This window comes from Amblyraja radiata, chromosome 18 (assembly GCF_010909765.2).
Source record: "Amblyraja radiata isolate CabotCenter1 chromosome 18, sAmbRad1.1.pri, whole genome shotgun sequence".
In the NCBI taxonomy this organism is placed as follows: Eukaryota; Metazoa; Chordata; class Chondrichthyes; order Rajiformes; family Rajidae; genus Amblyraja; species Amblyraja radiata.
The window spans coordinates 619067-646533 of NC_045973.1; the positions used below are offsets into that span (position 1 = coordinate 619067).

The 27467-nt window shown below is 42.6% G+C and overlaps 1 protein-coding gene across 2 annotated transcripts; it reads right to left on the minus strand.

Annotated features, from left to right (window-relative positions):
• Window positions 1–6061: 6061 nt before the first annotated feature.
• Window positions 6062–27054, minus strand: tkt (transketolase). Of its 2 annotated transcripts, XM_033036540.1 has the most exons (15): window positions 26842–27025; window positions 24066–24107; window positions 22991–23108; window positions 22377–22490; window positions 22040–22137; window positions 19288–19479; window positions 17646–17773; window positions 16445–16638; window positions 14780–14944; window positions 13748–13904; window positions 13391–13521; window positions 11466–11549; window positions 9844–9940; window positions 8603–8725; window positions 6062–7372 (listed from the first exon to the last, which is right to left on the minus strand). In XM_033036540.1, exons 3-15 carry the CDS (start codon window positions 23072–23074, stop codon window positions 7194–7196), a joined length of 1746 nt encoding a protein of 581 aa, XP_032892431.1. In that variant the 5' UTR covers window positions 23075–23108; window positions 24066–24107; window positions 26842–27025; the 3' UTR covers window positions 6062–7193. The 2 variants fall into 2 exon arrangements, with proteins under 2 accessions (XP_032892431.1, XP_032892430.1); XM_033036539.1 differs by lacking the exon at window positions 24066–24107 and having other exon boundaries at window positions 26842–27054.
• Between the last annotated feature and the right edge of the window lie 413 nt (window positions 27055–27467).

Genomic DNA, 27467 nt, shown 5'->3' on the forward strand with positions numbered 1-27467 from the left:
AACAGTTTCCAAGTATCATGTTCTCCAGAGATGCTGCCTGACCCACTGAGTTACTCCAGCATTTTGTGTCTATCTTTGGTATAAATATGGACGGGAAAGGAATGGAGGGCTATGGTCTCCATCTCACATTGTGTTTTTGATTTTTTGTTTTTGGACTGAATTCTGTTTTTAATTTGTGTTTCTGTGATGTCTTTATTATGTATTTTATTCTGATTATATGTTTTTTATTCCTGTTAATCTCTGTGAGGTCTCCTTGAGATGTCTGAAAGGCGCCCAAAAATAAAATGTATTATTATTATTATGATCTGAGCGCAGGTATATGGGACTAGGGGAGAATACGTGTTCGGCACGGACTAGAAGGGTCGAGATGGCCTGTTTCCTTGCTGAAAATTGTTATATGGTTATATGGTTGTTATAAATCTGCAGTTCCATTTTATTACACGAGGAGTTAATTTAACTTTGCTAACTCACTACTGCCACCCCGTGTTTGGAAACAGAACTGCCCAGGAAATGGGGACGATAAATTTAATTTGTTTTACAATAGCTCCATAGAAATATAGAAATTAGGTGCAGGAGTAGGCCATTCGGCCCTTCGAGCCTGCACCGCCATTCAATATGATCATGGCTGATCATCCAACTCAGTATCCCGTACCTGCCTTCTCTCCATACCCTCTGATCCCCTTAGCCACAAGGGCCACATCTAACTCCCTCTTAAATATAGCCAATGAACTGGCCTCGACTACCCTCTGTGGCAGAGAGTTCCAGAGATTCACCACTCTCTGTGTGAAAAAATTTATTCTCATCTCGGTTTTAAAGGATTTCCCCCTTATCCTTAAGTTGTGACCCCTTGTCCTGGACTTCCCCAACATCGGGAGCAATCTTCCTGCATCTAGCCTGTCCAACCCCTTAAGAATTTTGTAAGTTTCTATAAGATCCCCTCTCAATCTCCTAAATTCTAGAGAGTATAAACCAAGTCTATCCAGTCTTGCTTCATAAGACAGTCCTGACATCCCAGGAATCAGTCTGGTGAACCTTCTCTGCACTCCCTCTATGGCAATAATGTCCTTCCTCAGATTAGGAGACCAAAACTGTACGCAATACTCCAGGTGTGGTCTCACCAAGACCCTGTACAACTGCAGTAGAACCTCCCTGCTCCTATACTCAAATCCTTTTGCTATGAAAGCTAACATACCATTCGCTTTCTTCACTGCCTGCTGCACCTGCATGCCTACTTTCAATGACTGGTGTAACATGACACCCAGGTCTCGCTGCATCTCCCCTTTTCCTAATCGGCCACCATTTAGATAATAGTCTGCTTTCCTGTTTTTGCCACCAAAATGGATTTAGTTTAGAGATACGGTGTGGAAATATGCCCTTCGGCCCACCGAGTCCACGCCGACTATTGATCACCCGTTCACACTACTTTTATGTTATCCCACTTAAGTACTCCCAACACACGCAGGGAAATTTGCAGGCGGACAAAAATGCTGGAGAAACTCAGCGGGTGAGGCAGCATCTATGGAGCGAAGGAATAGGTGACGTTTCGGGTCGAGACCCTTCTTCAGACTGTGGGGGTGGGGGGCGGGAAGAAGAAAGGAAGAGGCAGAGACAGTGGGCTGTGGGAGAGCAGGGAAGGGGAGGGGAAGGAGGGAGAAAGCACAGACTACCTGAAATTGGAGAAGTCAATGTTCATACCGCTGGGGTATAAATTACCCAAGCTAAATATGAGGTGCTGCTCTTCCAATTTGCGGTGGGACTCACTGTGACCATGGAGGAGGCCCTGCACAGAAAGGTTGGATTCGGAATGGGAGGGGGAGTTGAAGCACTGAGCCACTGGGAGATCAGGTTGGTTAACGCGAACTGTGCGGAGGTGTTGGGTGAAGCGATCGCCGAGCCTGCGCTTGGTCTCACCAATGTAGATCAGCTGACATCTAGAGCAGCAGATGCAATAGATGAGGTTGGAGGAGGTGCAGGTGAACCTCTGCCTCACCTGGAAACCGGGAAATTTGCACGTCTTTGGGATGTGGGAGGAAACTAGTGCTCCTGGGGAAAACCCACGCGGTCACAGGGAGAAGGTGCAAACAGCACCCGCTGTCAGGATCGAACCCGGGTCACTGGTGCTGTAAGGCAGCGGCTGTGCCACCGTGCTGCCCATAATAGTTTGATTATTGATTTGTTTTTACCATTCATTTAACCCTATATTATCCTGGTTTTGAGTACCATGATAGTTGGAATTGGCATGGCCCTTAATTTTGAAACGTTGGTAAAGAATTAAGATTTTACAAACAGTAATAATTCACCATTGAAAAAATTGCAGCAGTTTAGAGTTTAATGAAATAATATTTGATTTCAGCTGCAAAATGTGTACAATTTATACACCACAAGCCTCGTCTGCCAAACACAGGATTAGATCTGATCAACTCCCCCAAAGTTTCTCAGCCCTTTCTGTATTTCCGGATTCCTTTAATATCCTGAAACCAGTCAAAGATGGAGATCCAGGGCCTTCTCAGTAGAAGATTCCAGAGTCACTAATCTTGAATGAAAACATTATCCTCGATTCACTTCCACATTTTGAGGCTTGGGACTCAATTTACATTCAATGCAAGAGAGAAGGCAGACAAAAATGCTGGAGAAACTCAGCGGGTGCAGCAGCATCTATGGAGCAAAGGAAATAGGCGACGTTTTGGGTCGAAACCCTTCTTCAGACTAATGGGGGGTGGGGCGGGGAGAAGAAAGGAAAAAGGAGGAGCCCGAGGGCTGAGGGAGAGGGTTAGATAGAGCTCTAGGGGCTAGTGGAATCAAGGGATATGGGGAGAAGGCAGGCATGGGTTATTGTTTGGGGACAATCAGCCATGATCACAATGAATGACGGTGCTGACTCGAAGAGCCGAATGGCCTCCTCCTGCACCTATTTTCTAGGTTTCTATGTATAAACTAGTGAGCTGTTCTGTCACTAATTGACACTCAATAACTGTTCATTCATTGAGAAACGATGGATTGATAATTGCCACTATTTTCTTTTTAAATTCTACACACATGGCCTTGTTTGAAAAACCTCAAGGATATCCTCATACCACGATAATAGATTCCTTAATCCATATTTCAATGCCATTCCCTCTTTCACATCATGCCTGAAAATTCCATCCTGGAACGCCTGTCCTTTCCTCAACCAGACCAATATGATTGCAACATCATATTCCCATGAGCTGCTCAACACTGCACACCGACACTTTGCATTTGAATAAATAATGGTTTAATGGTTATTTATTGTCACACGTGCTGAGGTACAGTGAAATTCTATTTGCCTCAGTCACACAAAAAAGCAACATGATCATCGGCGGTCACTCGAAACGAGTATGACTGTCCTCTCCTCTCCGTAGGGTCGTCTACTTGATATGCAGATGTCTGTGTGGGCGATCCACGATCCACACAACGTGGGCAGTGGAGACTGGCGGTGGTTGGTAGTCATCGAGCCCCCTTCTCTCTCTCCTTACGGTGGTGTCGCTTTGTCTCTGCGACACGGCGTAGTTCCGTTTCATGACATGCAACTCCTTCTTGCATGGATTTCCTCCAGGAGCGCCTGTCCAGTGCAATGTGCTCCCAGTTGCTCAATGTGATGTGGAATTTCTTCAGACTGTTCTTGATGTTGACCTTGAAGTGTTTCTTTGGCCTGCCAGGGGCTCGCTAACATTCCTTCAGTTGAGAGTACAGGATCTGTTTAGGGAGATGTGTATTGGACAAGCCAGTTCGGTGGGCGGCGCGACTTTCGTCAGCAGCGGCCTCTGCAGTCCGTCTGCGTTTTTATTATTTTATGTCTTTGTTTTTATGTAGTTTTTGTTATTTTTTGTTGGGGTATGTGTGTGGGGGTGAGGGGGTAACTTTTAAATCTCTCCCTGCACGGGAGACCCGACCTTTTCTTTGTCGGGTCTCCGTTGTCGTTGGGGCTGCAACGAGGAGCGGCCTCCAACAGGAAGACCGGGTGCTGTGGTGCCGACTACTCACCTCACCGTCACGGAGCTGGCCGAGTCCAGAGCGGGTGGAGCTGTGGTGGACGCTGCTGCGGCCCGACCCCCGGAGTTCGGTGGCTGCAACTGCGGGTCTGGCGGACAGTGACACCGGGAGCCCGCGGGTCCCTGCTGGGAGTCCGCTTTTCGGGGCTTCCGCAACGGCGACTTCTCCTGCCCGAGTTGCGGGGTTGAAGAGCTCCTGGAGCGGGGCCTTACAGCATCGCCCCGCGCGGCTTGGAATGGCTGCAGGACTCTGCGAGCGCACGCCGGGGGTTCTAACACCAAGACCCGGTGTGCGACCTTGCATCACCCGGCGTGGCTTTAATGGCCGCGGGACAATTCGCCATCGCCCGCCGGGGGCTTTGACTTTGACTCTGACATCGGGGGGGAGGGAGTGCAGTGGAGAGAGAAGTTTTTTTGGCCTTCCATCACAGCAATGTGATGGATGTTTATGTAAATTATGTTGTCTTGGGTCTATTTGTTTGTAATGTATGGCTGCAGAAACAACATTTCGTTTGGACCTCAAGGGGTCCAAATGACAATAAATTGAATTGTATTGTGTTTCCTGACCATTTCTTGAAATGTCTGTAGAAGGGTCACTATCCGTGTTCTCCAGAGATGCTGCCTGATCTGTTGAATGATTCCAGCACTTTGTGTCTTTTTTATGTGCAGTTCCTCGTATTGATAATTTCTTGTGCACTCATGGACTGTTGCACAGATCTGCCCTCCAGCTTTTCCTTGTTATTTGTGGAGTGGTGCACTTCGGCAAAGCTTCTGGGCACAATCAAGGCTTTCAATAGCATTCCAACTTCACTGTAACCAGACGGAGGCCAGGGATTCCCAAGTCAGCGAGGACATTACATTTTCTCAAGGGAGCTTTGAGAACATCTCTAAATCTTTTATACGAGTTCATAAGTGTTTGGGAGAATGATATCAGGAATGCCAATGATGTGGCTTCCCCACAGAATTGATTCAGCGTAAGTCGGGCATCAGTATTGGGCTGGGAGAGAACACTGACCTCAGTTCACGAGTTGTCTTTCTGCTGAATGGATAGCACACAACAAAAGCTTTTCACTGTACCTCGCTACACGTGACAATAAACTAAACTGTTAAACTGTGATGGATTCTGTAGAGACAGAGTTGGTGGTACTTTTACCGTGCCTTGACACGTCTGCTGTGGGAGTTCAGGTCACAGTATATAGGAAGCGCTGCTCAGGAGACGTGGTGTTTTGTGCTCTGTGAGACGTCTGCAGGAAATGGATCCGTGTGCAACTGGATTAATTTAACCCACATCTTCCAGCATCTCGCCCATTAGTGATCTGGGATGTAAAATGTGGCCATGATTCTTATTCTTAAAGTCTCCAAAAATCAGTGGAATTGTAAAATAAAGGGTCCCCGCGTCAGATGAGAGAACCCATTCCCCCACTGATGCCCATCCTAGGGAACAGCACATCAATGTGAGCAGCACTAATCCCAGTGTAATCACCTGACTCATGGAATGGGGCTGATTTGGGAAGAAAGAACAAGAATAGATTGTAACAGGTCCAGTTCTTCACAGGATTCTTTTCTGTTGGGAGATAGTTCACCCAAGAGGAAGGTTGAGACACTTGCCCAGATTAGAGACTACACCGTCAAGTTACAAAACTAAACACTAACTTCACTGCTTAAGGAGGGTGTCAACCCAAAACGTCATCTATTCCATTTCTCCAGATGGTGTCTGACCCGCTGAGTTACTCCAGCTTTTTGTGCCCATCTTACTCCTTTGAAGTTATGGGAAATGTTCAGCCCACTATACTACTGTATGAAAGTATCTTAAACATATCTAATAACTATTTTGGCCAAGAGTTGTGGCAAAAAAACAAAATGAACTGATGACACTGGTGGAACTTTATTCTAATTGTGCATATCTTCTAGATCATGTAGTGATTATACTGCAGCCAGCTTCCATCGGCCCAGCTGTCCACAGTATCCTTCAGCTGATGGAACGGCTCCATTTACAGCAACAAGTGGAAGCTAAATTCATTGATGGACAGCCACAAGAAAACTCCAGAACATTTTATGTTTGTGCAAATTTTATTACCTTGCTGTACCATATTATTCCCCCAAGAAAACCTGCATTTCTAAACTATGCACTTACATAGAAAATTATTGTATATTCAAAAATTTATTTAAGTAACATTCAAAATAACTTTGTTTTTAATTAAAATCTTTCCAACATTAAAAAAAAACGATCCCAGCAAAAAACATACGCAGCTTTATGTGAACCTGACTGGCATGTCACTAACAGCAGCCTAATTTTCAATGTTACTTTGGTTCTTATTTACTACTGAAGTAGTTTACCAGACTCTGAAAATTTGCCAGCAACTTTGTGTGGTCGCTATTTGAACATTGTGGCGAGAGATAGATGTACAAGGTGGTTCTGCTCTAACGCAACAGTTGCATTCCTAATAAACCTTGTATTGTAGAAAAATGTCATTATAAAAACTATTGTCAATGGGGAGAAAGGGTCGGAGGCAGGAACGTTTCAGACTTGCAATGTTATTTATCTTGCACCATTTAAAAAAAATAAAGGTATTTTTATTAGTTATAAGTTGGATGAGATAAGGTGAGGCAGGTGCAGGAAAGCACGGGATGAAAGGGTCTGAAGCCAAAGATGGTGGAGAAAACTACATCGGTGGGCACGTTTATAGAGGGAGAAGTAAGAAGTCTGTGAACGTGAGAATGGGCAGCTGAAACTGTACACAGTGAAACAGTATGCTGTGGTTGTGCTTGGTTGGTTTAGTCTGAAACAGCAGCTTGGGGTAAATGTGATTGTTGCTGAGAGCTGAACATATGAATAGGCATGGGATGGCTTTCCACAAGTGCTGCTTTAAACTAAATCAGGGACCAGAGACAACCACACACCTGAGTTGACGTGTTTTGCGAATATTAGTGCAGCACCAAAACAGAACCATTACATTGATGTTTGTGAACATTAATAGCACCAGAACAGAACATGCTCCCAATGGCCGTAAACCGTCACAGCCAACACTAGTCACTAAAGAGACTACTTCAATATTTCCCAAGTTAACTCCCTTAGTTCATTTTCAAGTTTACTAATTACGCAAATCCACGAAACACATGAAGCAGCTTGTTATTACAAACAAATGACAGAAAGCGATCAACCGCTAGCCCATGACCTGGGGACTAGTACTGGTCCTCACTGAGCTCTTTCACAGTTTTCACTATTGCTTTTGCATCAATCTCAAACTTCTCCATGAGCTCGGCTGACGTAGCGCTGAATGCCACGCCAGACACTGCCATGCGGTGCACCTTTATCACAGGATCCAGAGCAACTGCAGCTGTCACTGCTTCACCAAGACCTCCTGCAATCAAAGAGAACACCTTGTGATGCTGACCATCCGAAGAATGGATGTATTGTTAAATTTAATCAAACATATTCAAACAAAGACCAATTGTACAATGATAGTAAAAACACAGAAGGATTGGGGCATGCGAACAACCAGAAATTGGGCTCATTGTAAATCCTTCAACTGCAGCACGGTGACGCAGTGGTAGAATTGTTGCCTCACAGCGCCAGAGACCCAAGTTTCATCCTGACTACGGGTGCTGTCTGTACTGAGTTTGTACATTCTCCCTGTGACCTGTCTGGGTTTTTTCCAGGAGCTCCCACACTTCAAAGATGAACAAGTTTATAGGTTAATTGGCTTGGTAAAATTGTAAATTGTCCCTAGTGTGTGTAGGATAGTGTCAGTGTACGGGGTGATCGGGTCGGTGCGGTGGGCCGAAGGTCCTGGTTCCTGTATCTCTAAACTAATTTAAAAAAATGGTCAGACTAGAAACATAGTTGAAATTGGAAATAAAATAATAATTTTCGTTCATTAAGAACAGATATTTGAAATTGGGATGAAGTAATATATTTAAAGAATGTCACCAGCTAGAAGTCACCAGCTAGGAGTGCTCACTTCTCCTCATGGTTCATACAGAAGGCCATCGCATTTGTAAGATGTAGCATTAAGGAGTTGGACAGGCTAGATGCAGGAAGATTATTCCCGATGTTGGGGAAGTCAGGAACTAGGGGTCACAGTTTAATAATAAGGACTGAGGATAAGGTCTTTTAGGACCGAGATGAGAAAATCATTTTTTACAGAAGGTAGTTGAGGCCAGTTCATTGGCTATATTTAAGAGGGAGTTAGATATGGCCCTTGTGGCTAAAGGGATCAGGGGGTATGGAGAGAAGGCAGGTACAGGATACGGAGTTGGATGATCAGCCATGATCATATTGAATGGCGGTGCAGGCTCGAAGGGCCGAATGGCCTCCTCCTGCACCTATTGTCTATGTTTCTATGATAGACTTAGGCAGAAGCAACTCCACCAACCTCAGCAGCAACTTCTGCTAACAAGAAGCTGGATTCTGTTCTGTGACATTAGGTTGCAACTATATCAATGATTAGAGAGAATAAAGTCTAACTCTCAACTCACCACTCTCAAGCTAACTATCAACATGATTTGACCCATTCCATAAATTATACAAATAGCTAAAGCCAGAGTTTTATCCACACATACCTTTGTTCAAATGGATTTTAAAATCTTACCTTCGTAATAGTGATCTTCCACAGTGATAATCTTCTTCAGTTTGGTGCATTTAGTACAAGAAATGATTGTTTGATCATCAATGGGCTTGATAGTAAATGGATCAATCACTCGAATGTATATACCTGGAACATCAGATGCATTTTAAGGCAAGTTAATTATATTACACATAATGCAAATATCTGAATAGTTTCAAATAAAGATTAAAAACAATAATTTCAATGCAAGTGCGAAGAATGTGACTCGGTGACTCAGCCTATCCCAGTTCCACTGGTCCTCCGATTCTTTGATATCCTTGTCTGTAAATGTTACCCTGCCAACTTTGTATCTTTCCTTGCATTACCACCCTCTGTTCCTCAGCACTGGCCTTCCTCCACCTCACCTCCTTTGCCATCTCCTGAACTGTCTTGGATCAGCATGATATCACATCATTAGTCACTCAACTCAAGAACCATCCTGACTTTGGCCATTTCTTATCAATGGTAGTAGCTGTTTGCATAAAGTACAAACTTTCACAGTGACATAACTATCATATATTTACATTTATATTTATATCTGTTCACAAATTATGCCTTTCATTTCAACCAAATAACACATGTTGTGATGAAGATCATCAGCCCACAATGTCATGTGTCTCTGCTTCACAACTGCTGCCTGGAATGACCAGTGTTTTGTTTCACACTACCAGCATCTACATTTTATTGATTGGCAATACATGTTTCCTGTTTCAGTGAGAGAGCCAAAAGAGAATAGTTTATGTTCATACATTGGTCCACATCTTTGCTGTAATTAACAAATGGAAAAAATAAATGGGATAATTTCCAGTGTAACCACATTCAAACGTTTAAATTGTTAGTCAATGCTGTGATGTAGAAACTTGCTGATGTGCATTCACTCAGAGATCCGGTCCTTGCTTCAGTGGCATTAACTTCAGATAGGGTCACAAAACTTGTTTTGAACAAGTTTGCAGATTTTCTGCAGATGCTGGGTGAAACTTGAACCTCATACGAAAGGGAATGGATAGAGGTTTTGCAGTTCTATAATATTCCAACACAATCATGTTAATTGATTAACCCAAGGAGAGCCACAATGTAAGATGTATTGTGTTTTATAAAATGTGTCAGGACTATGCAATTATTTGGACAGAAAAGGTATATTGAAGAAAGAATCTGGTGCAGAGAAGGAGAGGTGCATGTGTAGCAGGAGTGGCTGGATCGGTGCATGTGCAACAGTTTATAGTTACCCTCTTCGGCCAGCTCCGCAGCTGCAGCCAATGCCTCGCGCATTGTCACGCCCGCAGCAACAACCGTCAGCACATCCTTATTGTTCTTCCGCAGAACCTGCGCAATTAACAACCTTGTGTGTCAACTGTCACAACTGGCTTTTAATTACTCATTTTATCTTAGAGAATAATACTCTATTAAAACCACCATCTGCAGTCTCCAGTGTAAACAAGGGAGATCAGATTAGCCTCTAGGTTAAATTGTGCAACTATTTTCAGAACATACACCTTGAATCCCGCTATCCTGCAGTGACCAAAGTATTTCTGAATGTTTTCATTAATTAGCTGAGATAATTTCTTTCTTAAGACTTTCCAAATAGTTTTTGAAGCTATGGAGTAATTGTGCTTAACCTATTACATTTCATAAATTCATACATTGTAGGAACAGAATTAGGCCATTCGGCCCATCAATACTCCGCCATTCAATCATGGCTGATCTATCTTTCCCCCTCTACCCCATTCTGCTATCTTCTCCCCATAACCCCCAACACCCGTGGGGATGATCAGCCATGATCACATTGAATGGCGGTGCTGGCTCGAAGGGCCGAATGGCCTACTCCTGCACCTATTGTCTATTATCTCCGCTTATGCGGTGTGCCCTGGGGATTCTCACACGCCTTAAGTCTATGTTTAATCTTTATGCAGTTATGTATCTTGTTGCTTTTTTTTGTATGAGTGTATGGTAAATCAAATGTCACAGTATCTCGGTACACGTGACAATAAAGGACCATTGAACCATTAATCACTAGCTTCACTTGCATGCCATCTTTCTTTCCCCACCACTAATGAGCTCATACTGATTTCCGTTTTCACCTGGTACTGTCGATGATTCAGCGCTACAAGTGCAGGCCCAATTTGCTTTGGATTGGAACTTTGGCACCTATTCTTAACTATTTAAATTACAGCAGATGAGCGTACATTATGAAAACATGATATGTGATCATCAGTACAAGTACAACATTTAACTTAAGCCGAACGTAGACGTAAAATGCTGGAGTAAGTCAGTGGGACAGAGTCTGAAGAAGGGTCTCGGCCCAAAACGTCACCCATTTCATCTCTCCAGAGATGCTGCCTGACCCGCTGAGTTACTCCAGCATTTTGTGTCTACCTTCGATTTAAACCTGCATCTGCAATTCTTTCCTACACATTTAACTTAAGCCCTTGAATTCTTCAAATTAATGGTACCAAGGAAAACTTGATTTGCACAGTGCAACACCAGACTGTGACAGACAGGAAACAAAATGCAACTGGATCACTAAAGGCCAAATATTTTCATGCTGACAATCAAATAAGATAAACTTCCAAAAAATTACAATCTTGTTGAAAAATAATACTTCTAATAAAGTCTAGGGTCTCGACCCGAAATGTCACCCATTCCTTCGCTCCTTAGATGCTGCCTCACCCGCTGAGTTTCTCCAGCATTTTTGTCTAACTTCGATTTTTCCAGCAACTGCAGTTCTTTCTTAAACACTTGTAATAAAGTCTGCTTGCTTACAGCTGGAGTGATGTGTTCATTTAAACATTAGGGTAAATGAGAAGCTAATACATACATTTTCATGAACAATTTATGCTAGACTGTTTACCTTAGCTTTTCCAACCTCAAAAACTTCAGTATTTTTGTAAATTATTGTCGTCTCTGGTCGACTGGTTCGAATGAAGCAGATACCCTACGGGGTGAAACCGAGATTTCAGTTCAGAAGTGAAACTTTATTAAACTTTTCAAAATCCCAGTACCGTACAAGAAGAGAGAAAAACAAGTGAACTGCTGCATCTGATGCAAGGTTACGTTCAGCTCCACCCTAGGCCGAGGACAATCTTAGCAGACACTTCAGCATAGATTGATGCAAAATCATAATGACACTTCAAGGTAGTTACTTGCCCATGAAGCATTCTGGGACAACTTGCTCCGCTCCGCTCTTATTTTCCAATAAACAAGTTCAAGCACCTTACTTGTAAACAATAGTGTTTTGGTCCAAAATAAACCTGTCACAACTGCGCACGTCCAAGATAAACCAAATTGTAACTACAAATTAATTTATACTGTAACTGCAAATTCCTTTCAGTTAATTTTGCTGCAAATTTGTGAAGTGGCAACACATCATATTTAGCAACAGTGGATTACTGAGATCAGAACAAGAACTCAGTTGCTTTTCCCTCTCAAACACAATGGTTGTGGAAAATTAAGTGTTGATCTTGGAGATTTGAAATAAAAACAGAAAATGTGAGAAGTACTCAACATCTGGACTGCATCTGCAGAGAGAGAAACTGAGTCAACATCTTTAGCCAATAAGCAGTGGAATGGATTTACGCAAAGCCTTGCCATTGAGGAAAACATTAAGGTTACAAAAGCAGAAGATGCTGGGAATACTCAGTCCGTCAGCCAGCATCTGCAGAAAAAGTATTAAAGTTAACATTTCAGGTTGAAGACACTTCCTCGGAACTGACGAAAGTTAGTTTTACGTTAACAGAGGGTGAGGGAGGAATGGATGGGACAAAGGGATTATCTTTGATTGGATGGGGAGTATACTGCCTTAGTGATTAGCTGCTGATGAAGCCATGTGGTTAATAAATTAGCATGGGAAGCAATGTAATAGATTAGCATGTAACCGCTGTAGCATCAGCAACTGGTCAGCAGATCAGCTGTGTTAGTAGAGATAGGAAAACGCAGCTACTGAAGCAGATGGATAAGCTTCTGCAGTTCTGGCACAAACAGAGAGAGTTCCTTGAAACGGTTGAACGACATCAAAGGCAGCAGCACTAGACATGTTGCCACTGTGCTAACCTGGGAGAAGGGAATTTGTTCAGAAGGCAGGGTGGAGGAAGGATAGTTGAAACTGTTATGGGAGTCCAAGGACATTTAATGAATGTGTGTCAGTAAGCCACCCAGGGACAGGGGCACAGTGATTCAGAAAGGCGACAGAAGAGCCAGGAGATGGAACATGCGGAGGTAATAATGAAGCAAATGTAACAAACTGCAGGTACTGCACGTGTGCAGAAAGTAGCACCAATGCAGTCATCAATTGGCCAGATAAGCCCAAGCAGGACTGAAACTTGGACTATTACACGTAGCGCACAAGTTGGGAGCATGCGTCCCCAAAGCTACACCTTTGATCTGGAGAAAGAAGGGTGGAGGTGAAGTGGTTCAGTGTGAGAAGAGATTGGAAGAAAAGTAAGTGATTGCTGCTTCACTTGAAAGGACCGATTGTGGCCCTGGATGGCGAAGGTGAAGAGGTTGCATCTCCTCCATGGGAAAACACAGTGGAAAGTGGAGTGATTAGAGGAGATAAATGAGCTAAAATTCACTTTCAGAATTGCAACCTCTGCAGTAATTCAAAGTGACACAGTGCGTGGTGCATTGTCATCACCTCTTCAGAGATCAGGACAGGGGTACGTGCACAATGAGTGAGGGCTGTGGGGAGAAGGGGCCGTAAAAACATACAAACTGGCTTAAAAATGGGTTGGAGCCGTGCGGCCTGAAAGGCTTTAAAGTAAAGTTTGCAGCCTCTACCTTGGTGTTAGCAGCTAGTTCCACTGCACGTTCAGTGGAGACAGCGTCGCTTGGATAGAAGATTGTTGAGGTGGGAATGGCGCGGAACAGAGCCAGATCCTCCAGGCCCATCTGTGAAGGCCCATCCTCACCTGAAAACAATTAGCAGCATTAGAAACAACCCCACTGACTTCGGAGGAAAGGTTTGGAGTCAATATCAAGATTCCATGCACTCACAGGGAAAGTACGGCCACTTACACAGGCGTTGATGGACTTCTGCAAACCCATACCCAGGACTGGAGGAAGACCGCAGGGAACGGCAAAGGAATGTTCCACGTGAATTAGGAATTAGTTTAGAAATATTTAGATTAAACTCACCAATTGAGATACCACAGTGGGATCCAACAAGATTAATATTACTCTCAGAAATGGCTGCCATACGAAGCTGATCAAATGCTCGGCAGAAAAAAGTTGCGAAAGTGCTGGCAAACGCAACAGTCCGGTCCCGTGTACAACAGCCGACAGCAACACTCACCTGTAAAGAAATATACAGGGACAACATTAACTCCTCAGCCAAATGCCTGCTGTACAAACGTCCTTCGTTTTCATTATCTTTATCCTCTACAGATTGCGATAAACCAGGCAAGAAAATGTACCCAACCCAAAAAAGTGGTATTTCTGAATTAGTTTAATCAAAGATCATAAACAATGTCTTTTAATCTTGTAAGATCATTCTTATTACAACCAATCATAATAATTACATGCTGCTACCAGTGTGAATGCTCCTGCAATAACAAAGTAGCAGCGAGCGGGTCAAGTCCAGGAATGCAGGCTTGGCTTCTGCAGTAACAATGATGAAACTACCCCAGCAACTCATCAGTCATCACACACTATTTATTTAGTTTTGTTTTAGATTTAGAGATACAGCGTGGAAACAGGGCCTTCGGCCCACCTTGTCCGCGCCGACCAGCGATCCCCGCACATTAACACTACCTGTCACACACTGGGGACAATTAAAAAAAAATTACACCAAGCCAATTAACCTACAAACCTGTACGTCTTTGGAGCGTGGGAGGAAACCGAAGTTCTCAGGAAAAACCCATGTGGTCACGGGGAGAACGTACAAACTCCGTACAGACACACCCGTATTCGGGATTGAACATGGATCTCCGGCGCTGTAAGGCAGCAACTCTACCGTTGCGCCACCGTGCCGCTCTGTATTCTAATTTCTGCTTTTCTTTCATGATTTGTACGGGTGTCAGAGGTTATGGGGAAAAGGCAGGAGAATGGGGTTAGGAGGGAGAGATAGATCAGCCATGACTGAATGGCGGAGTAGACTTGATGGGCCGAATGGCCTCATTCCACTCCTATCCCTGATGACCTTATGACAAAGTAAGTACTCCAAGTTACCATGTTCTGTTCTGCAATGTAACATTCAATAAAACGCTTGGGATGTGCTTTCTTGAACATATCGGAGAAAGTGGAGTTCTTGGTGTCACAATCCAGAGCGATGACGTTTTTGTTGTCATGACCCAGCTTTGCCAGTGCAGTTCCATATGCCTTCCTCGTGGCCACCTGGAAAAACAAGAGCCAAGCAAATACTCAATAAAAATAATTAACACATGATCAATTTATGATGAATAAATCAATCAGTTTATAGTTCATTGCTCTTGCAATAATTAATAAGACAGTGCCTGACAGATATTTGTCGTTCATTTGAGCTGAGATTGAAGAACATACTTGTGCTTGCCGGTGGCTAGTTTGCGGTCATTAAAGCAGTTGCGTTTGTCCTGTAGAGGTTATCTGTCTTTCTAACCCTCGTGCTCAAATCAACAATTATCAGGAGGCTTCATTCCAGCGCATCTTGTAGAACATTTTCATCCAGGGGATAATTGGATTAACATATGATGAGCATTTGTCGGCACAGGGCCTGTACTCGCTGGAGTTTAGAAGAATGAGGGGGGACCGCATTGAAACTTACCGAATAGTAAAAGGCTTGGATAGAGTAGATGTGGAGAGGATGTTTCCACCAGTGGGAGAGTCTAGGACAGAGGGCACAGCCTCAGAATTAAAGGACGTTCCTTTAAGAAGGAGATGAGGAGGAATTTCTTTAGTCAGAGGGTGGTGAATCTGTGGAATTCTTTGCCACAGAAGGTTGTGGAGGCCAAGTCAGTGGATATTTTAAAGTCATATAGATAGATTATTGATAAGTAATGGTGGCATGGGTTATAGGGAGAATGGGGTTGAGATGGAAAGATAGATCAGCCATGATTGAATGGCAGACCAGATGGGCCGAATGGCCTACCTCTGCTCCGATTACTTATGAACATGTGTGTCAGATTATGAGAGTAATCGATAAGGTGAATCGATGAGTCTTTTCCCCAGGTTTGGGGTATCAAGAACCAGAAGGTGAGGGGGGAAAAGATTTAATAGGACCTGAAGGGCAACTTTGTTTTTTTACACAAAGGGTGGTAGGTATGTGGAAGAGCTGCCAGAACAGGTTAGTTGAGGGAGGTATTATCACAATGTTTAAAAAACATTTGCATAGGTATATGGAAAGGACAGGTTTGGAAGGATACGAGGCAAAAGCAGGCAGGTGGGACTGGTGTAGACGGGACATGTTGGGTCAAAGAGCCTCTTTCCATGCTGTATGACACTATAACATTAGGAGAATTAATCAAACATCAGATATAACAAGATAGCATGTTAACTGCACTGTATTCAAGCAACACAAAAGACCCCAGCAAGGTCTAAGCAAATAAGGGTCATATTCACAAACGATGAAATTTAACAGGACTGCACAAACTGATGCTGAATATACCTGAATACTGCACAGCGCTTGCAGCACACGCTTCTCTTTTTCAGTAGACAGTTCAAACCAGCCTCCTCGTTCAACTGACTATCTTTCAAAGTTTCTGCCACCTTCACCAAGAATCATCTTCCCCTCCCATCCACTTCTGCATTCAGAAAAGAGCCTGAAAACCCGACTGCATCTTCAAACACTTTTAATTCCCAGACCATGTTACTCAACGATTCTGCCCAAGGAGAGTAATACTGATGAGTGTGATTGTTTACCTTCTCCAGGTGTTTGTATGCAGGTGGTGCAGATAGTTTAATATTTTGGAGGCAGACAGGTGGGGCATCCTCCGTTGGCTGGCTTGGGGCAAGCTTCTTCTCATTTGTGATTAAAGCTTTGATTGAATTAATAACTGCTTCCACTTCATCCTTTGGAATGGCTTTACCATGCCAATTTTCTTTATCCTCAACACCTGAAAATATTTTAAACTTTGAAGGTGACACACAACATACATACACAGTTCAATCTCTGCTAAGATACAGTAGGCAGAATCACCCCCCCCCCCCCTCCAAAGCTCCCAGTGGACACAGATTTACACGGTGCAATCATGATTACAGTGAACATATTAAAAAATAGACAGATTCTGTCAATCAACGACAGGTGAATTTTAACAATAACGTGACTAGTAAGGAGAGCTGAAGATTTCTTACTCTGAATGTTATTTATTTTGTGCTTCTTACCTTTGAAGGCAGGGTCCAACTTGAAACAAGGAAACATTTATTGTGTTGTAATTATCTTGTCATGATAGTCATGCAATTTGTGGGCATTTCAGAATAATTTAGAATTTACACAAAATGGACATATTGTTTACACACAACTGGATTGACAAATTCATTGAAAGAGCTAGGAGAAAAATCTGTAAATTATTTAAAGAATCCTCAATGATTTTGTGTTGCTTACTTATTTTCCTTTGTGATTTCCAGGCTCTTTTGTGCCCGTTACTAAATTCCATTTCAGGCGCTTGGGGCTATTCAGTAGTGGAAAGACAACAATCAAGCCGTCCACAGTGTACAAATACAGGATAAAGGGATTAACATTTAGTGCAAGATAAACTCCTGTAAACATAGTGAGAAGCTCTCCAATGAAGTAGTTAGCAAGTCATGACCACTCTCTAGTTGGTTCAGTTGCCAAATAACAACTGGGAAGAAACTGTCCCTGAATCTGAAGGTGTGCATTTTCACACTTCTGTACCTTTTGCCTGATGGGAGAGGGGAAAAGACAGAGTGACCAGTGTGAGATTGGTCCTCGATTATGCTGGTGGCCTTGCTGAGGCAGCGTGAGGAGTACTTGGAATGTTACTGTTAGTGCTATCTTTACCCAGTAGCATAATAGTTTTGATCTGTGTCAAATATAGATCACTAACATTTCCAAGACAAAGGTAAAGTAGAATCACAGAAATGAAGTATTTAAGGTACGTACCTTCGATGCCTTTTCCTTTAAAGGTCTTAGCAATAATCATGGTTGGTTTGCCGTTGATCATGCCGGCTTGCCAAAAAGCTTTGCAGAGTTCTTCAACACTGTGTCCATCCACAACTTCAGTATGCCAGCTGAACAGAACAGAAAGAATCACAATTCACCATGATACCGTAATAACCAACACAAATACCAATTCAAGCAGCTAATCCGAGACAACATTTCAAAAGCATTCACAATATTTGTACAAATGACAAGGTGAGGAAGTTATTTGCCAGACTAGAGCATTGGGCTAAAACTCAGTGACTCGGTACCGGTGAGACACTAGTCTCACAGTCCACGGTCCCCCATACCCTCCCTATTCTGCAGAGATCATATGTGGCCCAGGCATTCAGGACCTGAGAAACCCAACCCCCATCATTGCCGGCTAGAAAAGCAGTTCATGATTTTTCAAATGACTGACACAAACATTTAAAATTATTGAAGTAGTAATGTTTGTTTAACATTGTTATGAAATATTTTTTGATTACTTATTGCATAAACATATATAAATAATGAAAAGCATTAAAGCCACATCCCTTTCCATTTGTCACCTAGAGCAGAACAGTACAACACAGCCACAATGATTGTCCTATGATCCTATTCATGTCACCAGGAGGCAATTCCACAGTGGGAATTAATTGAATGTCGGAATACCATCCCAATTCCTCGCAATAATCTGCAAGTTCAGGCCTAACATGTAACAGATTAATTATAAGGAGTACAAATAGGAACATGTCACCTTCAGCCTCCGTACAAAACCCATGCTTTCACTTGTGATACCGTGGTGTTACTCCAACACTGGTTCCCAAGTGTAGCCTCTCATCTCGTATTTAAGAAGGAACTGCAGATGCTGGAAAATCGAAGGTACACAAAAATGCTGGAGAAACTCAGCGGGTGCAGCAGCATCTATGGAACGAAGATAAGCAACGTTTCGGCCCAAAACGTTGCCTATCTCCTTCGCTCCATAGATGTTGCTGCACCCGCTGAGTTTCTCCAGCATTTTTGTGTACCTCTCATCTCGTATCCTGGCAAATGCCTTCTCCATAACACGGCCGGCTCTTCTTCTATATTAGTTCATCCATCTGCTGCTGGAATCCTCATCTTTGCCAACCTCAACAGCTCCCATGCAGTGTTCCTGGTGTACGTTATACATTTCCTACATAGATCTCTCTTTCATCAGCATCATATCCTCAATTCTTTCTCCAGTAAATTCACTTCTTGGACCAGCTTTTCATGAGCCTTGCCAATACTTATTTTGGTTTGCCATTTTAAATAGCAACTATTTTACCAGCCAGCGATGCATCCATCTTATATATAAACATTGACAATGCTCCCATGCTTTTTGTCACATGGTGTCGTTTAATCTTTCATGTTTATGGACACAGGGAAGGGACTTGAACAAAAATGCACTTTCAACAGTACAGTAGCACCCCCAGTCTAATGAAGAGCTAAGCTCAAGGTTTTGTTCTTGAGTTTAAGGGATGTATTTATTGGCCATCCTATTGAAGTATCAATATTTAAAAGACAAAAGATAGTTACATCTGCCCGCTAATCCATCAGCCAACACTTTTAGTACCACATCTGAAGGTCAAAATTAAAAACTTACCCAAAAGCTTCACAACGTTTGCGATAGACATCAATTTTATGTTGCAGAGGAGCAGGTTCACTTTGACCCAAGCGGTTCACGTCTAAAACCGCCATCAAGTTGTCAAGCTTGTAGTGAGAAGCAAACGCCATAGCCTCCCAGACCGAGCCTTCCGATGATTCTCCATCTCCCAGTAAACAGTATACACGGTAACTGGAAGCACAGGACAAGAAACGCCCGTAAAGTACAAAGCACCTACATTACTCATCTCTGACCTTAGCATTTGAAAAATACCGGTTAGTAAATAATCAGAATTCCAAAAACAGCTTTCTAGACCCTCACTAAAAATATTCTTCAAGATTAACTTGCTCCAAAACATTTTCTCTACATCAATATTGTGAAATTGGTGAGATTTCTCCCAGATTAAAAGTTTCCTTTGTTTGAGTTGGGTAGGATCCCTGCCAGTGAAGGATTACCCTCAAATCTTATTGATTTCATTTAACCAGGGCAGGTTAACACCAGAGAGAGACACAGCCCTAATGTCAAGACCAATCAGGATTGATGCAGTCCCTTTATACAATTTCTCACATTGTTACCCAGATGTCCAGTACTGTAGCCAAAATACAATATTTAAAATTGAGTTTCAAAGTTTCATTAAAATATTCAAGTTTGATACTTAATCAAGTGTGTCACAAAAATATAATTTAAACCATATTTCTAACTAAAAGAATTACTGAAACAAATTACAGATCCTAATTATTAATACACATGTTGAGAATGCTTGTACAGAATCAATGGCGGCGTTTAGATAAGTGAAAGGTCTGCATGTAAACACCTGTATAAAAAACTGATTTATGATCAGAAATGCTGCCTCACACTTAAGTGAACTTTTTAAAAGATGGGTACCTATCCTGAATTGATACATTTTAAGAAGACAGATAATCTAGTGGAAAAGGGAAAGTATAAGAAGAGTAAAGAGGAGCAGATGCTGGCTGTCTGAAATAAAAAAGAAAATGAAGGAAACATGTAGGCAAGAGAAGGGTTAATGTTTCAGGCAAGAGAAGAGTTAATGTTTCATGCTAGAGGTCCTTCATTAGAACTATGAAAGAGATTTAAAAAAGGTAATTTTAATCCTTTTTGCTCAGTGCTGACAAAGGATCCTGACACATGTGAACTGATTCTCTGCTCGGTGCAGATCTGTCCTGCTGAATGCTTCCACCATTTTTTGTTCTCGATCAGTGCACAGCATATCTTCATTACACATGAGAATAACAGAATCATTGTGACCAAGCAGTTTTTTAAGGAATGGATTAGACTTGGCATGTCTCCACACTCCACTGTTTACAGAGCATGTCGCTGCTTTCAGTTCCCACCTATCACACATGACTGGACAATTTCCAGCATTAAAACAGATTGTTCAGGAGTTATCAATCTGATTTAGTAACACAAACTGACAAAAGAGAACATTTGTGAATTTAGGTTATGTCTGAATAATCTAAGTTTTGATCTAAAGAAATGGCTGTGGACATTATTTATTTGGAACTCTGCTCAACATCTACACCAGAGATAATTAGCAAAAAAAGGCTTAAATAGAACTTGCAGATGACAGTGTTCCCATAGACAGTTTGCGTAGATGGGAACAGGATAAGACCAAGTGGCATTTACTTTGGAACTTTAAGATGTTGTTGTCCCAAGCCATATTTGGAACAAAAAAATACAAAGTAGATATTAGGTCAGAGCTTGGTCAAAGTGGTCAGTTTTAAAGAATATTTTAGCATGAAGCAGTAAAAATACAGGTATTTCAGAGTTTAAACACCCAAAGATTCAAATACATAGCCAGAAATAAGAGGGAGGAGGAAGGAGAGTAGGCAGAGGGCAGATCTGTACAATCTTTTATGCTGCAGAGTTTTCAGTATTTTCGGATGTAAGGGGTCAATCTATATGACAAAACAAGAATTCAAGTGGGAGAAAAGGTTAGATCACTTTGGTTCTGAGAACAATAAATTAAAAAAATGTTCTTAGTAGAGTAACTAAAAATGTTGGATCAACAAAGCAAATGGAAAGACACAAAGTAATCAGAAAGGGTAGTATAATTTTGGTTGTGACTATAAAACGGTTAAATTGCAGAATGCTTTAGTTGGAGCCCTTTGCCGTATCAGATATCAATCTGCAAGCTGTTTGAGATATCAATCTTCAAAGGATGCATTAATCTTGAGGGGTGTGGTACATATAAAATACATGATGAAAGCGCGGTTTAAAGATTTAATTATGAGCAGGTTGCATGAATATTGTTGATATTATAAGGTTCCTGTTTGAACATGGGATTTAAAAAGAAAGACTTCTGACAATGTTAGAACTGAAACATTTTCTTTTTGAATGGGAAACTATAGACATGATGAATTTAACATTGGAGCATGGCTACTTAGGTGTAAAATCAGAACGAATATTCCCCCTTAAAGCCGAGTGGACATTTTGAACTCTATTTGCAAAAAGTCTCATGTTCTGGATTAAATGAAAGTGTCAAGCCTAGTGCCGATAATTTTCCAGTTCAAAGTTGATGAACGGATCAGCCATGACCTGGTAGCGTAGCTGAACAAGAGACTGAATGCCATCCTTTCGCTCATTTTGAAAACTAAAAGATCAGGTGTGCAACAGATTCTGATAAAGAATAAAAATCAATGCAGGGCTGATGATTTGAAAACTACAATTTTTGAATATGATGTAAAAACAGAAAATAAATGTTTTTTGTAGAGCTTGATATAATCATGATCACCTGGCTTTATCAAAATGCTTCCCAGTGTAAGCCATTCCCGCCGCGGCCCCGAGACCTTGTCCTAAAGATCCAGTAGCAACATCAACAAACTCCAGTTTCTGAAAAGACACAAGGCACAAAGTACGACTTGGGAACATTTACAAGTAAAGCAAGGACTCAAAGAGGCAGCGAGCGGACATCAAGTGATTTTCAGCATCTTTTACTTTTACTTGTACAATATATTTCTGTAAAGGAGCCACAATTGGTATGATCAGGCCTTAACAAAGACAGCTGGTGCAGAGCCTAGGGAGCTGAAATATTCCAAAGTATGTGAAGATGTCATTTAGTTGATACTCACTGGAACAGGGTGTCCTTCAAGAAGGGAATCCATTTTCCTTAATGTCGCTAACTGACCCACACACAGGAACCCAAGCTCTGCCCAGACCGCATACAGTATCGGAGCTGCGTGGCCCTGAAATTAAAACGCTTCAAAATTAAGAATAATCCCATTACAAAGTTAAACGTATTTACATTAAAGCAACAGCACTGATTATCAGAAGTATACAAAACAAAGCAGCACAAATTTCATGAAGGCTTGCCTCACTTGTAGTCTATATCAGCCTCAGCTCCAAACATAAAGGGCCTGGCCACCACCACTAATTTTGGCGACCGGCTAAGTAGAGCCTGGTGACTTTGGAGTCTTTGTGAAAAGCCTAAGGATTAAGTACATTTGGAAAGGCAGTGACCACTTAGGTATAGTCAGCATAGATTGAGAGTGCAAATCCTGTCCCAATAATTTGAAGAAGTAACAATAAAAGTCCATGAAGGCCATAGAGACTTTGATGAGGCTTTGACAATGTTCTACGTGGTAGGCTGGTCCTAAAAGATAAGTACAATGGATCCAAAGAGAGTCCAGGAAGACATTACGTGAAGGAATATCGGGAACATCACGCTTACAGCATCAATTTTTACCTTTGAGAGTACAAAGCGATCATTGTTGGGATTCCGGGGTTCTTGTACTTTTAATTTCATGTTGTGGAAGAACAGGACAGACATGATCTCTGCGGCACTGCAGCATGATGTAGGATGTCTGTAAATCAAACAGCAAGGTAACTCTACACACCGTTCAGGGTCTGGTACTGATAGCCTGTTCAACATGCCACATTTCCTTTCAGAATAGGCAATGACCTTAGATCTGATAATCTCAATTTGTTTCCCCATACAATGCTGCAGTCATTTCAACCAAAGTGTGTCCTTCTTTATGAATTGCATTATTGAAATGAAGTAATATTTGAAAACTAAATTAATAAAACTGTTGTACGTGTGTGATTTTAGCGACAGTATATAGATTAAAAATTAGCTAATCTTTCTGTTTTGTTAAATAATTATGAAATGAAAGCAAACCCCTTTCTAAATAGCAGACCTTTGTTTCAAAGCATGTTTGATCATATATCTTTCATACCCCATTAAATTATTTATTTTAGGAGTTGCCACACCAAAGAATAGGTTATTTCACACAAAATGTTCATTTAAAGAGTCGCTCTCCCTGCAATAGGGAAAAATGTCTTAATACTACAAATCAAATGAGAAACTGTCGATAGACAATGCAATCAGTTGAATTAATATCTGGCACAAAAGCACCAGTCACTGATTGGACATTGCCTCAGTCTCCAGATTGAATGCAAATCATTAAAAATATATTGCCCATCAGAAGCTAAATATTTATCTGATTTTTACTTGCTGGTATGTTAAAAGGAAATGTTGGCAATCCATATTGTTTTCAACTAATGAAAAAAAAGTTAAATAACAAGAACAATTCTTTGCTTATGGTAAGAGAAACTTGTACATTGTTTCACCAGATTAATAGATTTGGAAGAGCGTTGCACATTTCCGTTGCTTTTAGTAAATATTCTCCATGCAGGTTAGAGCACAACTCACTGGCTCAGTTCCACCACATGGAACTGGATTACATACGGCACGTCACGTGTTAAATATTAATACTTCACATGCTCCAATCTTGAGCAAACCTTTCATGCCAATACTTAACCAGTTGCCATCAAATCCTGTGTCTTGGTAAAGTGACCTAAACCTGCAACAATACACAGGCAATAAGAATAAAGCAAAACACCACATGAGATATTAATGCAGAAAACTAATCCCATTTCCCATGCAATCTTCTTTTTGGTTTATGGAGAAAAATTCTGGTAGACATGGATTCAAAAGAGGCATTGTTATTTTAATAAAAATGCTATCAATGCTCCACAGGGCATGCATGAAATGTGGAGTTAATGGTTCAGCTTCATGACTTAACAGACTTGGGGGAAAGCTAGAAATCCAACATCCTGTAAGGGGAACAATGCAGGGAGCTTGGTGAATATCTGAGAGAGGTTGGAAGCCTGAGAGATTGAATAATCACAAGACGGAGCTCCCAGCTAAGAGAGGCTAAAGGTAGCTTGGATTTGCAGATTATTTGCCTGGAGAAGAGATGAACATAAACAAGAGGGAGCAAAACAATACTGGAACATTTTGAAGAATGTATACCATTCAGGAATACCTGTTCCTTTTGGAAATTAGATAATTACAATATATGCTTCATTTACTTTTAATACATTTTATTCCATCATCTTCCTGGCGCTGTATACATCACACTTTGAATCAAGTTTCAGACACTTCTCATTGAAGGATGCAGCAAACAGAAATGAAACCATATTTCCTCCAATTACTCAAATTATATAAATGTAAAAGTACAAGAATATGAAAATAGCTCAGGCAATAGCTCTGTGCAATTGATTTCAACTAGGACTATAAAATTGAAGTGAAAAGTGAAATTGAACTGTAACTTATATAGAAATACACCCAGGATTCCTGCTTCTTGTCACTATCTCAGAATCATTGCTAGAAAGGCTGGGCAAGAGTTCACATAAATGATGCCTCAATCAGTTGGTTGACTCACAGTGATCCTGGTCTGTCGGCACTCATGGAACTAGAGTTCACGCAGAAATGGGGCATTTATGAACGGTAAAGGGAAACCAATAAATAAGCAACAAAAATAGAAATTTTATAACACGTTTCTTTTCAAAATCAGTTTAAAACTGTTGAATATTTGTCAACTCAAAATCCCATGGCCAATAGGAAAATTGCCACTTTCACTGATACTCCATTTATACATAGTTGTATTTCAAACCTTTTTAATTTACTGTAACTTGGCCTCTGAGCTGCAAATCAACTTCCACAGCCCGACCAAGTACTTATTCAAACACACGAAGGCTTCATTCCTACCCTCACAACCAAAATAAATTTACATTTATGCAAGAAATCATGTGAAACAGGCCTGCATTTTATAACCACCACTCCTTGCTGCCTTTGTTCTTGAATGTATTGATTACCTTAACCTGACTGTGATGCAACTAGTCAGTATGGTCTCCACCGTGCATCTGTATAAGTTTGAAAGCGTATTAGACGATATGCCAAATCTCATCAGACGTCCAGGGAAGCAGACATGAGCTTTCTATGTAATGTACCAATATGCTGGGCCAAGGACAAATCATGAGAAATGTACTCATGGGAATTTGAAACTGGTGTCTCCCATCGATGCCGTCCCACTGACTGATGCACAGTCCCTCCGTTTGGCAACAATCAGCTCCATGGACTTGGTAAAGTTGAGAGCAACTTTGTTGTCTGGTGCAATTCAACTGGATTATCAATCTCACTCCTGGTCTCGTTGTTACCCATTATTCATCCAACAATGGTGGTATCGTTGGTGAATGTGAAGATGGCATTGTGTCTGGTGACACAGTCGTGGTGGATACAGAGCACCAGTCTGCAACTGCTGGTGGTCACAGACCTCCAGGCAGAGGCCCCTCCGCCACTACCCTAGATGTGGCCCTTGTGGCTAAAGGGATCAGGGGGTATGGAGAGAAGGCAGGTACAGGATACTGAGTTGGATGATCAGCCGAATGGCCTACTCCTGCACTTATTTTCTATGTTTCTATGTTACCCTCAGCTTTCTACCACCAAGCCAATTTGCCACAAACTCAATCAAATCTGAGTCCTCACAAAGTCTTAACAATTAATCTTAAAAACAGGAGTGCTTCTTAGTTACAATCCCCTGAACAACCATTGGCAATAAGTGGCCATGCGGTCCTGTCAAAGCTAATCAGCCACAAGGATTTAAGGATCTGACCAGTCTTATCTGCAGAACTCAGAGATTACTTAATTATTCACTGAGCCACAAGGACAGATGTTGTTTGACTGCTCGATTTCTCAAACAACTGATTGCAAAACATTCCTTCAAAATGGAGATCATTTGCCGAATGTAGGCTGATCAATAACAGGAAAAGTTGGTTTTCAGGGTGTATTTCTTGAAGATGGTTAAAGAATGTACGAAGAAGTTGGACAAGTACAGGTGAACTCGCCAGGAATTACACCTTAGATCATGTAGTCAGACACAAGGAACCACAGGTGCTGGTTTCCAGAAACAAAATGCTGGAGTATCTCAGCGCTCAGTTACTCTGGCACTTTGTGTCCTTTAATGTGAATGTGGGATCACACTCGTGTTCCCATCTTCTCCCATTGACTGAGCTCCGCCCGGACCATCAACACCGTTTGCCGCTCGCGTTAACGCATCGCGGGGCGGGGAGGGTTGTTAGATTCCCCGCATGGCCGGCGTTGGCTGTCAACGGGAGCGGACACAGGGTCCGGCCGGGCCGGGCTGGGCTGGGCTCACCCTGGTCACCGACCCCCGCCGGTCCCGCGTCTGACAGCCGAGTCCCCCCGCCCGCTCCTCACGGGGCCCCCCGGCTTATCCCCGGACCCGCACGTACCCGGAGCCGGCCTCGGTGGTGGCGGTGATGGAGTGTATCCGCAGCGTGTTCGCCATGTCCCTCAGGGCCTGCAGCGTGGCAGCGTCGGGTCTGTGGTAACACGCCATGTCCGCCATTTACCGTCCGTCCGTCCACTCGCTCCGCGGGCAGCTGGTCTGTGCGCGCTCCCGCCCCGCCCCCGGCACGTGACGCCGGCAGGCACCAGCCCCCTGTGACGCACCTGCGGCCCTGCCCCCGGCACGTGACACAGACACGTCCCTGCCCCCAGCACGTGACACAGGCACGCACCAGCCCCCTGTGACGCACCTGCGGCCCTGCCCCCAGCACGTTACACAGCAACGTCCCCGCCCCCGACACGTGACACAGACACGTGACACAGACACGTGACACAGACACGTGACACAGACACGTGACACCGGCACGTGACACCGGCACGTGACACCGGCACGTGACACCAGCACGTGACACCGGCACGTGACACCGGCACGTGACACCGGCACGTGACACCGGCACGTGACACCGGCACGTGACACCGGCACGTGACACCGGCGCGCACCAGCCCCCTGTGACGTCCCGGCGGCCCCGCCCCAGCCCCCATACATAGAAACATAGAAACATAGAAATTA

Coding starts and splice junctions, on each gene's coding strand:
- tkt (XM_033036539.1), bottom strand. CDS start 26,957: ATGGCGGACATGGCGTGTTACCACAGACCCGACGCTGCCACGCTGCAG. Junction 22,491..22,990: donor ATCGCTTTGTACTCTCAAAG/GTAAAAATTGAT, acceptor TTTTAATTTCAG/GGCCACGCAGCTCCGATACT. Junction 19,480..22,039: donor AAGCATTTTGATAAAGCCAG/GTGATCATGATT, acceptor CTGTGCTTCCAG/TTACCGTGTATACTGTTTAC.